The sequence below is a fragment of the Toxotes jaculatrix genome, chromosome 17, assembly GCF_017976425.1.
Source record: "Toxotes jaculatrix isolate fToxJac2 chromosome 17, fToxJac2.pri, whole genome shotgun sequence".
Taxonomy (NCBI): domain Eukaryota; kingdom Metazoa; phylum Chordata; class Actinopteri; family Toxotidae; genus Toxotes; species Toxotes jaculatrix.
Window position 1 is genome coordinate 22,835,586 of NC_054410.1, and position 13,513 is coordinate 22,849,098.

Below are 13,513 nucleotides of genomic sequence, written 5' to 3' on the forward strand. Positions count from 1 at the left end.
GAACCAGGGGACAACTGCAGTGAAGCCTAAACTACAGACCTTGACTTTGGCTACGCTCCTGTCAGTGCTTTAATAAGATGCCTAGCGACACAGTGTGTCACAGGGAATGCCAGGACACCAGTGTCTGGTGCCAGCATCGCCCGGAACCACAGAAGAGGGTTTGGAGAGGGTTTCTCTGACCTCTCCAACACAACGAAGGGGGGACTGGCATCTGCTTTAATAAGGCTGCCCACTCTTCATTCACCATGTCAGTCCCCTCCCACCCCCACCCCCTTCTTCCCAAGCTGTGGAATGGGCACTGGCACTGGAGGAGAGATGGCAGAGGTAACAGCTGGCTGCAGCCGTGGCGGCATGGCCGTGGCATGACCACAGCTTTATTAGTGGCTTCCAGGACACCAGCTGATCCTCTCCCAGGGTCCCTGTCACACTGATGTCTTCATCCCTAAGCTGAGCAGACAGACCAGGCCTGCAAGCCAGTGGAGGTGACAACAAATCCAATTACCTCCCCTCCACGGTGCCCAGACCAGACTGGGAGGGGGCAGGGGGTTCTAGTATAGATGTGTTGCTACTATAATGTAGCTAGTATATACGATGAGGGACATGTGAGACAGGATGGTAGGACAAGAGGTGATATACTGACAGCAGGCTGATGTAGACTTTCAGTTTGGCCTCTGGATGATGCTCTGGAGTTTGTGTATTTTTCATCCTGTAACACATCAAATTCAGGACAAACAAATGTCTTTTTGACTTGCTGCATTAAAGCCTTTCAGCTATGTGAGCTTAGATTGAAAAGTTAAATCCAAGGACCCAAATCTGTTTCATTTAATGCCTTATTTTCTATCCACACTAAGCAGGGAGGGGGTGGGCAGACACAACACAAACCTATGGAGCTGATACAGACCCAGTTTTCAAATCCAGCCAGCATCCTGCTTTTAAACATTAACTTAAGAAAAATAACTGATTCCTACTGATAGTCTGGGATGGAACATGTCAAGCGCTGACCATCATAGGCCGGTATTGATCTGTGATCAACACTGCTGTCCCCTGTGTGGATTAAGGTGAAGCAGAGGGGAAACTTGTCTGGCAGTGATGATGGAGGGAAGGCCTTGAACAGAGAGAAAAGCAAAACGAGGCAAACTGCCAAAGCAGAACTCCTCAGCCATTATGTTTTCCCTCACTCTGTCAGTCTCCTCTTTCCACCCGAACCCCGCGCTGCGTTGAAGGAGCCTCACCTTATCATCCACAGAGCTTTGGTGTCGGGAGTTTTGCCTTCAGTCGGTGACTTTGGTGCCCAACCGGAGAAGATCATTCACCACTTCCTCTCCTGACATCTCTCCATACAGGGATGGGATGATCGATTCATGAGTGCAAAAAAAGAGGGGATACTTGGAGTGTGTGTGTGTGTGTGTGTGTCTGAGAGTGTGTGTCTGAGAGTGTGTGTGCTGAGAGAGTTGGTGGGGCTCTCACTTTTGAAGGTGGTTGCCAAGATCTTGCCAAGATATTTCATATTCATAGTTAAATATTCAGTGCACATGGTGGACAGGGGCAATTTCTGCAGTCAGCCCGCCATTCAAAAGTGAAAGGGATGTGGCTTGTGGATGAAGGGAGCGAAAGAGATAGACACGCATGGGGCTTCATGGTAGTCAGATGAGAGGCTGCCGGCTGCTGATGGGTGACTGTTTGAGCGTGGCGCCTCAGGACATGCCCGCTGAAAGGCGATGCGATCCGATACCCCCACTTATGCGGGGCTTACATACATATGCCCCCCTCTTATGCAGAGAAGGCCCATAACAATTGCAGAACTTCTAGTGTTTTGGTCATTATGCCAAGTTGTTTGAGTGAGCGCCTTGCATGTCTGAATGGGGAATGTGGACTTACTGGGCTATGACCAGTGAGAAAAGCCTCCTCTGCATAAAACGACCTCGTGGCTCCTCAGAAATGTTGAATCACACTGTCTGGTGTGTGTCAGCAAAGCTGCTAAGTGAATAAAGTTTTGATAAAGCACCTTAGTTTCAGCACTGAAACTGTATTTGGGGGTATTACTGGCTGGTTCTGGCTGGGCTCATTCCAGGAAGGAGAGAAAAATAAACTATTTTATCACTAGACAGTGTTATACAAACTTTATTCTTCTTTTGAAGATGATGAGTGTTTCTTAAAATTACAAAATAAAAAGATAGTTTTCTTCAGATTTAAAGCCATACACCCTCAACATTTCTGCCTCAGCGCCAATACAATGGAAGAGAATGGAATTAAAGTTTCTTTAACAGAAAGTAGTTTCAATGAAAACTGTCCACAGTGAGATCCAGAGTCAGTGGGGTGTTTCTGGTGTATGGTGTTTCCATAACTCTGAAGCTACTCTGGGGAGAAAACTGAGTGACAATCGTGTTTCAAGAGGTTTCAAATCGATACTTGTCGGCACTATGTTGTAGGTTCAGGTATGCAGAAGCTGTGTTGCAGTTTGACTGTAACAATATGAACACTTTAAAAAGACTGAGCAGTTTTTTCCTCTTCCCACCTCCTTTCCTGATTGGTCTGGAAGAGTGGGAGTGATTAAAAATGGCAAGGAGACAAGTGGGAGCGCTCCACCTCGCTCCATACCAGAACCAGGCGGTCCACAGGGGGGAACCGGGGCAGGGAACTGACTCTGCTCCCCCTCCGGCCCTGATCCAGACCCCAAAATGATGCTGATCGCCCCAACCCCCTCCTCCCACCACCCCTCCTTGCACCCAACTACACGTCCAAGTGATTACACTACACCCCCCCCAGCCCCTCAATCACACACAAACACACACACAGGAGCGCACACACGCTCAGAGGGGCTAATTAAGGCTTTAATATGCAAATGAGAGCCGCAGTAAATTACACAGCTGGCAAATATGCCTGTTTTTGCCTGAAAATACATCAGGAGTGCAGCGAGGACTGTGTTGCTGCTGTTGTTGTTGTGTTTGCAGAGAGACAGGGGATTGCCCCCTCCCAGCAACCTCAGCACCCCCCACCCCCCCATTGGAGACTCATCCAGCTTTGTCCCTTTCAGAGGTATCAGGAGTGAAAGTTGACTCTCTGCACAAGTAAGTAAGTCGTATTTTAAGTGAGGGACACCAGTGGCTTTGAATATTAATGTACTGTTGACTGATATATGGAGCTGATATGTAGCAGTTTCTGAGGTCGAGCTTCAACTCCCTGAAGACTGTCTGGGGAACTTGATGTGATACTGAATTTTCCTGGCACATTTTCAGTTGTTCAGATTTAGTTTTTAAAAGTCTTCATTTAAGAACAGTAAAACAGTACGTCCCTGACATCGCTGAGTCTCCCCGACATCCCAGAGTCACCCCGACATCCCAGAGTCACCCCAACATCCCTAAGTCTCCCCGACATCCCTGAGTCTCCCCGACATCCCAGAGTAACCCCAACATCCCAGAGTCACACCAACATCCAAGAGTCTCCCCGACATCCCAGAGTCACCCCAACATCCCTAAGTGCCCCCGACATCCCTGTCTCCCCGACATCCCAGAGTCTCCCTGACATCCCAGAGTCACCCCAACATCCCAGAGTCACCCCAACAACAGTGACTGTCTCTTCAGATCAGACAGAAACCCAGAGGAGAGCCTGAAACCTGAAAGAACCTGGCAAAGCACGCAACCCCCAGGTTCCCCAAAAATCGCTGCTTCAACTGATGTCAGTTGGTTCTAACTTAATTAATTGCAAATGTGTCAAGGACTTCGCAGGTACGATCTCAGCTAACAGGGGTGCTGTGTCAAAATATAGCTTCAAGACGTGAATCATAACAGTTTATTTTGTGTTCATCTTTGTAATCCAGTATTTCAAAATGAAATATTTTTTTTTTATTTGCCCAGATTAACAGACACAAAGAAAACCTAAGACTTGCTGGCTTTGGATTTATGACCCTGATGTTACTCCCGACTGGTCAAGGCAGACAGTTCGCTGCCTCCCTCTCTGGTTCTGTTAGAGGTTTCTTCCTGTTAAAGGGAGTTTTTCCTCTCAACTCTCACTAAGGGCTGCTCATGGTGGAACTCTTGGGTTTCTCTTTATAATATTGTCAGGTCTTGATCTTACTCTGTCTTACGCAGTTCCTTGAGATAATGTATGTGAGGACTAGCTATGGCCACTATGTAAATAGAATTGAAATTAACTTTTAGAAAACTGAACTTTTGAATGGATTAAAAGTAGTTTTTATACTTTAACACCATTAACCTCCATTGTATTTGATCGGAGGGATAAATCTCAGGTTGCAACTTGAGTGAACTGACTCTTGTCAGTTCATTTCACTTGTATCCAGTTATGAATCTGTATGGGTTCGAAGCAGAGCAGCAGTAGTCATGTACGTATTGTACCATCCAGTTGTTGTCTTTTTAATGACCTGGCTTCAATGACAGCAATACTGATTATATTACTGTATGTCAGGCTGCAGTGCAGTATGTTCTAACTGTGGTTAATACAGATTAACACCAGCAGGTCATTTATCATGTTTGTATGCATGCGTCAATATCCCCTCCATCCCCCTGCCTGTCCCTTGGCATTAATTTTCACAGCAGCATGGTCCAAGGTTGAGAGCCATTTAGATACATAACAGAATATAACATTTGGTTTTTGGCAGATACCGTTGTCTGTTGAATTCTGAGTAAAACCTCTGTGTTAAAGTGGGAATTTCTTTTGTTAGGTCATCAGGAATAAGCTGCTCTCCAGTGCTTCACTTGGTTAAATAGTTGTTAAAAACAATCTTTCCTTTCTGCTTTCTGAGCTCTGTGAGCATCATTGTGTGGTGTGTTTCCAGTAGGTGACTGACTGATGTGGTAGCAGTGTGAACCCTGGTCTCCCCCGGCTGCTCTGAGCTGTTCCCTGCTGCCCTCTGAGGCCTTGCTGGGAGGTTTGTTCTGCCTGGTTGCTGTTGTCTGCCTACGTACTCTATTCCCCAGAGCGGCAATGTCATCATGATGCGAGCTGAAACCTGAGCGCCGACTACATGCATGGTCAGGCCATCCTGTCACCTAGCCACCCTACTGGGACTGACCATGACAGGAGGGGTGCCCGAAAACATACCCAGAGACCTCTTTGTTTCACACTGCTGTGAAAATAAGAAGCCGTGCTCCTTCAGACGGTGCCCTCTGTGCTCTACATTCCCCACAGCAATCTCTCTACAGACCCTTACAGACACGTGTATCTTTTCTCAGATGTTGCTCCCATACCTCTCAAATTCAAGAAAACCAGAATGAGGTGTGAACGGTCGATGCTGTTGGGTAACAATTGGTCACAGCTGATCAACAGTCAAACCGATTACTGTGTCTCTTTATGTCCATTCAAAGATCACTAAAACACTAAACATGATGAACGTTCCACACCTATTGCTTGAGCTGAATGTAGCTTCTGATGTTCTGTTATTGATATTTTTAGTTTGGTTGTAATTTTTTTTTGTATTTCACCCTTAACCTATTTTTTCTCATCAGCTATTTCCCAAGTTGGTTCTGAATGACTATTGATCCAGTGAGTCTACAGATAAAATAGTGCCTCTGTCAGGTCCTTCTTTAAGCTACAGTGAATGCTAATGTCACCATGGTAATACGCGCACAATGACAATGTTAGCACGTTGACGTTTAGCAAATAATGTTGCTAATTAGCACTACACAGAGAATACACCTGAGGCTGAGAGGAATGTCATTAGGTTTGCAGGTATTTGGTAATAAATCAAAGTATTGGGGAAACTGAATATTTGACCTGCTGATGGCGCTAGTTGAAAAGTCCGCAAATGTATTACAATTCATTCTGTGGGGAACTTGTTAGCTTGGACCAACAGATCATCAGACTGTTCTGATGCTGTTCTTGGAACCGTGTTGCAAATATGGCTAAAAACATTTATCATGCTTTATTTGGCAGAAGAGAAAAAATGTTTTGGAGATATGTTCAATCTGATGTCTCCATGCTAATACAGTGAGTGGTTCACAGATGTCTCCAACATTCACATTATATTGAACGAAATAAAATTCGAAACACCTTTTGCTCGTTTACAGGTTAGTTTCGAAAACTAACCAGCTAAACAAACTGAATCTAATGCAACATTTCACTAAGATCTGGGTGGAAAAACTGTTAACCGGTTCTATATAACCTAGTTAGTGCTACATCAAATGACATTTCCTGAATAATATATAGCGTATAAAATCCCAATATATGTTCTTCAAAGCCCCAAAGTTGTGTCTTTTATTATTCTTCGGCTCATTTTTTGGCACCTAGCTGGTCCTTCACCGTTTGTTGTAAAAACGTTATTCAAACGTGAAAACACATGGCTTGATCGGGACATGATATTACTTTTCTCAGCGATAATTCTCATCATTTCCAAAATATTTAAGGTTTTGTCGACAATTTTTAGTAAAATGTATGGAACGTTCAGAGGTTGGAGTGGGTGATGTCTCAAAAAGAGTGGGAGATGGTGTTAAACTGTTCTGAAAATTTTTCTGTTTAACTCGTTCTCACAACCACAAATTTCACTCTGCATACATCATTTTTGCCAGAAAGTAGGCAAATGTAGAGCGGGATCTCGACACCGAAGCTCCGCCCCCAGTCACTACTGTGCAGGCTCCAAATGACATCACCAGCACAAGATGGCAGCACCATGTACAACGTGAGGAAGTGGAGACGCCTCATCCATCTTTATGTACAGTCATAGGTAGGAACTAATACTAACTCTTAAAATCACCATGGCAACCTCTGAGCAGAGTCGGACACAAGCAACCGATTGATCAGTTGATTGGACGACATCTCTGACGTCTGTGGTGTTTATCAAACATTTGACTGACACTGTCAAAGTCCTGCTACAGGCTGTTTACATACTACACACAAGACACATGGATTCACACGCATTTCAACATTTTTCACTAGAAATAGGGGTTTAGTAGAGTTTTAGTCTACTAAACACACACACACCATGCTGCTGTAATTATCACTCAGTGAGATAACCACTCTCTTACAGCTACACCTCTCTGACGTGCAACATTCAGGAGAGGACACCCTCAGCGTTATCACTGAACTCCTCTGCTGGAGAGCCGCTGACAGAAAGCTCACACTGGCCAAATCCGAATCCAAATATTTAAGCATCAAACATGTAAACAGGCTGTGAGCCTCCCTTGTCCGACCCGTGATTAAGAGAGCACGGGGCAGCGGGAAGTTTAGTTCATTAGCTGGGTTGACAGAGTCCCCTGATAAGGATGTATAAACAGCTCCACCTTACAGTGGCTACAGAGAGAACTTGCCCCTTGGAAAAGGCTGCTTTCCACTAGGGCCAGGGTGCATGAATATTTTATTAGGGTAAATAATTAATAATTAACAGCAAACAGGCCAGTGATCAAATGGAGCAGCATGGCAACAGACATGAAAAATCAGACTCTTGTAAACAAAGACGAGAGGACCCAGATTTCCTCCCCTCTTGCCATCTTCTTTTCTCGCCTTTTAAATATGCGCATCTTCAGTCGCCCCCCCGCATTGCTGTAAAACCACACACATACAAAAGGCACATGTATGAACACACAAACTCCATATCAGCGACTCTGTCAAACACACACAAAGTGCTGCTATAACCCCCTCCGTCACTCAGTCACATTCATACCCACACTTATTTTCCATCACAAGAATGAAATTTTCATGTATTCCTTGGCGACCCGGGGAATGTGACTGAGCGAGAACACTTGATCTGGCCACCCGCTGTTTTCTGATGGAAAGATTTGCTTTTTAATACAATCGTCACTCCTCCCACCTGGATATGCCACACCAAGACAAATCCCAGCTGTGTGACTCTAAAACCTGACAGAGCTTAAAAATTCCCTTATTACCATTCCCTTAAAATACCCAGCCACACTAACTCCCAACAATGGTGGAAATGCTAATCACGTCTCTTGGCAGCTTAGAGGAGCATGAAAACAGAGCCACCAATATGGAGGCTTTGGTGCATGTGCAAAAAGTGAGGAAGAAGAAGAAGAAGAAAGACGAAGAAGTCCCAGCTTTACTGTAATGACACACATTCACAGAAGCGTCATGGCTCTTAAAAGCTGCTTCTCCAAAATCTGGCACATCTTGCCGCTTGACTTTAGCCTAAGGAGACATTTCATAAAAATCAGACTTAATCGTGTAAACAACACGCAGACAAACAGAAAACCACTGCAAACAAAAATAAAACAACTTTGGAAGCTGTGTACAGATCGCCTTCAGAGTTAATTTTAAAATAAGCATCCTGTTCCTTGGAGATTTTAATTAATGCTTTAATATGCAAATAAGTTAGCAGAGATAAAATCATGACAAACAGATGGCAAGTGTGGGTAATTATTTTGTGAATCCAGCAGGGGCATGTATTAAAGTTATGGCATCGTTTTCCTCAGGCCTCTGCAGCCATGGAAGGTAGAGAGAGAAAAAAATAAGAAGTATCACTGATGAACTAAGACACAAATGACTTACTTGTGTTTTCAAGTGACAAATCAGTGACCACTGGGAGTCTGAATATATCAGAAATGACGAGATGTTACGGAGAAGTGATCCTCCAGCCACCAACATCCCTTAATTCTCAATAAGAGGGAAAATTTAAATGAAAGCACCACTAGTCACTTGAATGCCGACAGACCTGACACACGTGTGTCCAGCTTACTGTGGCAACATCACCAGTAGCCTGGACTGTTTACAGCAGGTAGGACAAAGGTTAATTAACTGTCTCACAGCCACAGAAGTCACAGTTCTAAGAGACCAGATAATGTTTTCATGCACTTAAATCCAACTTTAATCCAACGAACAAAACAGTCTCACCACGAGGTCCATTTAGTAGCAGCTATCACACTTTCAATTATGTTACATGATCTTCACCCACAGATAAACATGCCCAGTTTTGATGGAATTGTAGATTTTCAGATTTCCAGTTGTGAGCGCCTCAACCATTTCTCATCCACGTTGACTTCAAAGTTGAGACTGGATGTTCACTCCTAACCTTGGCAACAGTCTAATTTATGCTTTAAACTAAATGCTAACACCAGAATGCTAACATGCTCACAATGGCAATGCTAAGATGCTAATATTAAGCAGGCATAATGATTATCATGTTCTCCATTTAGCTATAGACGAAACAGATATTACAGCTGATGCTACCTGATGTTGTCAAGCCATTTCACTCAAAACCAAAATACAGAACAATGATCGTCTGACAATGATCAATGAACGTCTGCGCCACATTTCAGAACAATCCATCCACCAGATGAGATTAAAAGATATTGAGATATTTCAGTCTGGACCAATGTTGTGGTTTTATTTGACTTATTCACTGTTGTGTGGCAGCACTCTTACTTTGTTCTTTTTCAGTAGTCTTGGTAAAATCTAGGTGCTACTGCAAATCAACAAAACAAACCCTAAACCACATTCAATGCTGCTGCCATGCAAAATCCAGTGAAACAGATACAGTTTTGGTGGCTGGGCCATGACTCAGCCGAGAAGCCACTGTGCAAGTTCTGAAGACCAAAGAAGGGAATCAGATCTGTCGTTATACCGTTATAATAACTGCACCTACCTGCTCCTGTGCGGGCACGTGATCCAAATCCAGACTGGTAAGAGAGCAGTTGATCCTCAGAGCCAGACACAAGGCCATCAGGCCCCCAGTCTTCACCTGGTTCTGACGGAGGTCCAGTCGCTGAATCTGATGGTTCTCAGCGAGGAACTCAGCCAGTGCCACAGCACCTTCACGTAAGAAAACAGACACCAGAAGGTTCAGAGGGTTGAGCTGCTAGGGTGCTGCAAGGCTAGTTTCATTTTGTACATTGTTCTTGGCTAACCAGCTACCCTAAATGCAACCTATTTTCTCCAGACTGCATTTTTTACACTGCTAGACTCTTGTAAAACAAACCCTACCTCTTTTCACTGGGCTTTGGTTTAAAGTTAACCTGACAAGAAATTATTTGGTTTGGTGACAGAGGTTGAGTCTTAGGCACAAAGATATCTGTGAAGGTTCCCAGGCAACCAGGTCATGATCCAAGAAGAGATGAATCAAGGGCAACTGGACTTTTGAAGACACTCATCCAAGAGGCTTCTATACTGATAATAAATTAATTGTTTGTAAATGAAGACACAGTGCATCTCCTCAAAAATGAAACAAAAGGTGTATCACTGACATACAAACTTAAGACTAATTTGAATACTTTTCCAAAACATATTCAATGCATCACAACAGCATTAGTTGTTCATTTGTTTACAACTTCATTTTGAATATTTGACCAAATTCAATATTAAAAATAAAAAATATAGTATTGTATATTAAATATAATTATAGATTGTATTATGTTTAAAAACAATAACCAAACATGTTTAATATGAATGGGCCTCATCATGACTTCAAATTCAAACAGTAAATTTGCTGTACCTTCACAGGTGATGTTGGCTTGGGCCAGGCCAAGCTCCAACACTGAGCAGTTCACCATCAGTGGCACCCTGATGATCTGGATCCCCTCGTTCCCCAATAGGTTCTCACCCAAATCCAGGACCTGAAGGACCTTCAGTACTGGCTGTAAAACAGGGATGAGGTCATATTGATTTAAGTCAGCTGTTACCTGGGATCCAGGGACTAGATCCAGGAACATTTGGTACCAACAAACACTGAAAAATTTGAATCACTCCTTTTAAGAGTACTAAGATTTAAAAGTATGTCAATCTTAGCGAGTCTGAGTCTTTGCTTTAGACTCTGTGTAGTGTGCTACTTTCAGTGTGCAAAGGCTGAGAAGTTTTAATTATCATTATTATTATGCAGTGATTATTATTTCTTTTCAAAATGTTTCCTCTCATGTTAAAAGCTCAGAACTTCTGTTTCCACTCTCCAGAGCCACATTAGCATTGAAGGTTGATTAGCTGGTGCATAAAGCTGGGGGTGTCTGGGGCACAAGGGGCCCATGTTGCCCAACAGCTTGAAGAGGAACGTGCCACCCACTCCTCGGTTGCCCCCTCGCCTCGCCACCCTTGTTAAACTCCTCTGGTCACTGCTCTGAAGAGAGAGGGAGAACGGGGGCGGAAAGGAAGCCAGGAAGGCAACCGACAGACCCAGAGAGCGTCTTCTTCTGAGTTAATTTGCACCATGGTGACAACAAACACACTTGAGAGGGTCCCCCCCTTTTTCCTTGCTGAGTCGCAGCACACAGAAGCACCAGCACATCCAACGCGTGGCGAGAAAGCTTCTCCGGTGAGGAGGGGAGGTGGAGAGGGAGGAAGCGCTTTCTCGAAAGGCTATGCACGAGGGATAATAGCAGACAATTAAAGAGGCGACTGCGTGGCTGAGAGTGTGTGAGAGTCAAGCATGGTTGAAGCCTGTCAAACGTAAACCACGGGAGGGTTGGAATGAGAAGTTTGAGGGGGGTAGGAGTGTGAAACCACCAAACACACAGTATGCTTTCACACATGACATGCTGGCTTTAAACAAAAAAACAGCGGAAGCATGCAAAGTAGAAAAAAAAAAACCAAGCCCTGCATAACATTTTCACCTCAGAATAATCATTTTTTAAATCATATTGGACAAAGATTAAATTTAGTCATCATCAGCCAAATTGTAGAAACCAGAGTCAAGTGGATTTTGGCTCTGATCTGCCCCCTCCCCGCCTCATCATCTTAGTCCTTCAAAAGACAAGCCAACCAGCCAGGAGGACAGAGAGGAAAAGTAGATACACCAACCAGAAAGGTTAATAACAGCTCTCCCAATCATCATATTCGACACGACCAGCTACGGGTCTAATTATCATCATTATGGCCTACGAGGACATCTACTTATCCCCATGACTGGCAGGCTGCAAGAGCAGCCCTCCTTAACACACATCTATTATTTAATCAAACTGTTCCTTCTTTTGGTAGCACTGGAGGAGACGGGCAAAGTGTGAGTGTGTATGTATGTGTGTGTGAGCGAGGCAGGCCTTTAATTTCTAGCCTTTTGACTTCCACAATCGCCACTCACATGACAGGAAGGCACAGTTTATGCTGCCAATCAGGTGGAAGGAATGCATGTTATTAGGAGCGTACAATGAAATGTGTGGAGACGGGACGTTTTTTCAGAGGAGGAATTCTCTGGATGAGGCCCAGTGCTCTTCATTTCCTAATTACCGGATGGAGGAAAAACAGGTAGAGTTTCACAGTTTAGCTCTGCGATTGCAAAGCTAATAGAGCTGTTCTGATCACTTCCTGGTCATAAATTAAAAAAATGTGGGTATCTTCTAGTCTTAGTATAAACTTCTGTCTTTCTGCTTATATGACAGTGGTGTGTTCCTGAGCAACACAAGTGTAACACAAAGAGTGAGCTCAGTCCTTAAAAGACCTAATGTTGGATTTGTTGAACTCAGATCTGATGAAGCCTCATATTAATGTCACATAAACTCTGGAACACAGTACCTGAGGAAAATATAATCACAGAGGAAGACAGCTTGGTCATGTCCAAAACGCGTTGCGGCTGCGATATCAGGGGAATTCTAACGCTTGTGTGTGAATCACAACCTACACCGCAGGTATCTACACTGAGACTCCTGTTAAACCTCTGCATTAACTCTAAATCCAGCTTTGCCTTCACACCTCCACATACACCCCAGAATCAGACCCTGCTAATTTTGCTGTCAGAGAGGGGGGTGTGTGTGTGTGGTTAGAAGCTGTTAAATGATCCAACAAACTTCATGTGAAGGATACAGAGGCCTTAATAGCATGCACTGCTGTGGCCTTTATTTATTATAGAGAAAAGAAACTTTCTGTTCTGTCTGTTGTAGAACTAACTTTTAACATGCCTCGTCCTGCCTTAGTCTTAAAGGCCTGGATCACATTGTTGAATATGCCTACAAACACGGTTTCCTCTTGCAAACAATGACTTTAGCATTGGAATAGACTGTTTTATATGCTGACTGTGCAATTACTTGGTTTTGTTCCAAACCAAGAAGCTGGTGTTTGTTCCTCACCAGAGTCTTGGCCAGATGGACCATGCCTTTTGCAGTGATTTGGTTGTTCCTCAGCAGTAAGACCTTCAGACCTTCTATTTGCCACCTCAAACCCTCACACAGCTCTTCCAAACCTGGATTAAAAAAAAAAAAAAAAGAATAATGATGTTATTGGTAATTAGCAGAACATGTTCAACTGCTTGTCTCTGCTTGTGTTTGTAAGCTAAATGGCACTGACAGATGTTTAGTGGGAGTGTTGCTGCATCGCTACTCATGACTAGAGCTCCAGTAACAATGACGAGGTTGCTATGTGCTTAACCTTTTCACATATCTATATTAATTAGATAATAAAGCTGGACTGTGCAAGTTTGTGTGCTGACAGTGTGAAGACACCTCCCACTATATTTTCCTATTAGGCTGCTGGCAGGCAAATTAGATGGGTCATTCTTTAATTAGAAAAAACTGATCAAGGGCTGCTTAAGTGTTATCACTGATTATTAGTAACATCGCACTTCAACTTCTGCAAACAGTTGCAGTGTCTCTCATTCACATGACGACACAAACAGTTTTTACATTTCTGTATGTGT

General features: G+C 43.7%; 1 protein-coding gene across 1 annotated transcript in view; it reads right to left on the reverse strand.

Annotated features, from left to right (window-relative positions):
- si:dkey-288a3.2 (protein phosphatase 1 regulatory subunit 37) overlaps window positions 1–13,513 on the reverse strand; it is a 54,216-nt gene that overhangs the window by 14,020 nt on the left and 26,683 nt on the right. Inside the window, exons 8-10 of the mRNA XM_041061335.1 lie at window positions 12,948–13,060; window positions 10,394–10,535; window positions 9,548–9,714 (exon numbers count right to left, since the gene is read on the reverse strand). Of these exons, the coding sequence (XP_040917269.1) occupies window positions 9,548–9,714; window positions 10,394–10,535; window positions 12,948–13,060 (422 nt within the window). The remainder of the gene's footprint in view (window positions 1–9,547; window positions 9,715–10,393; window positions 10,536–12,947; window positions 13,061–13,513) is intronic.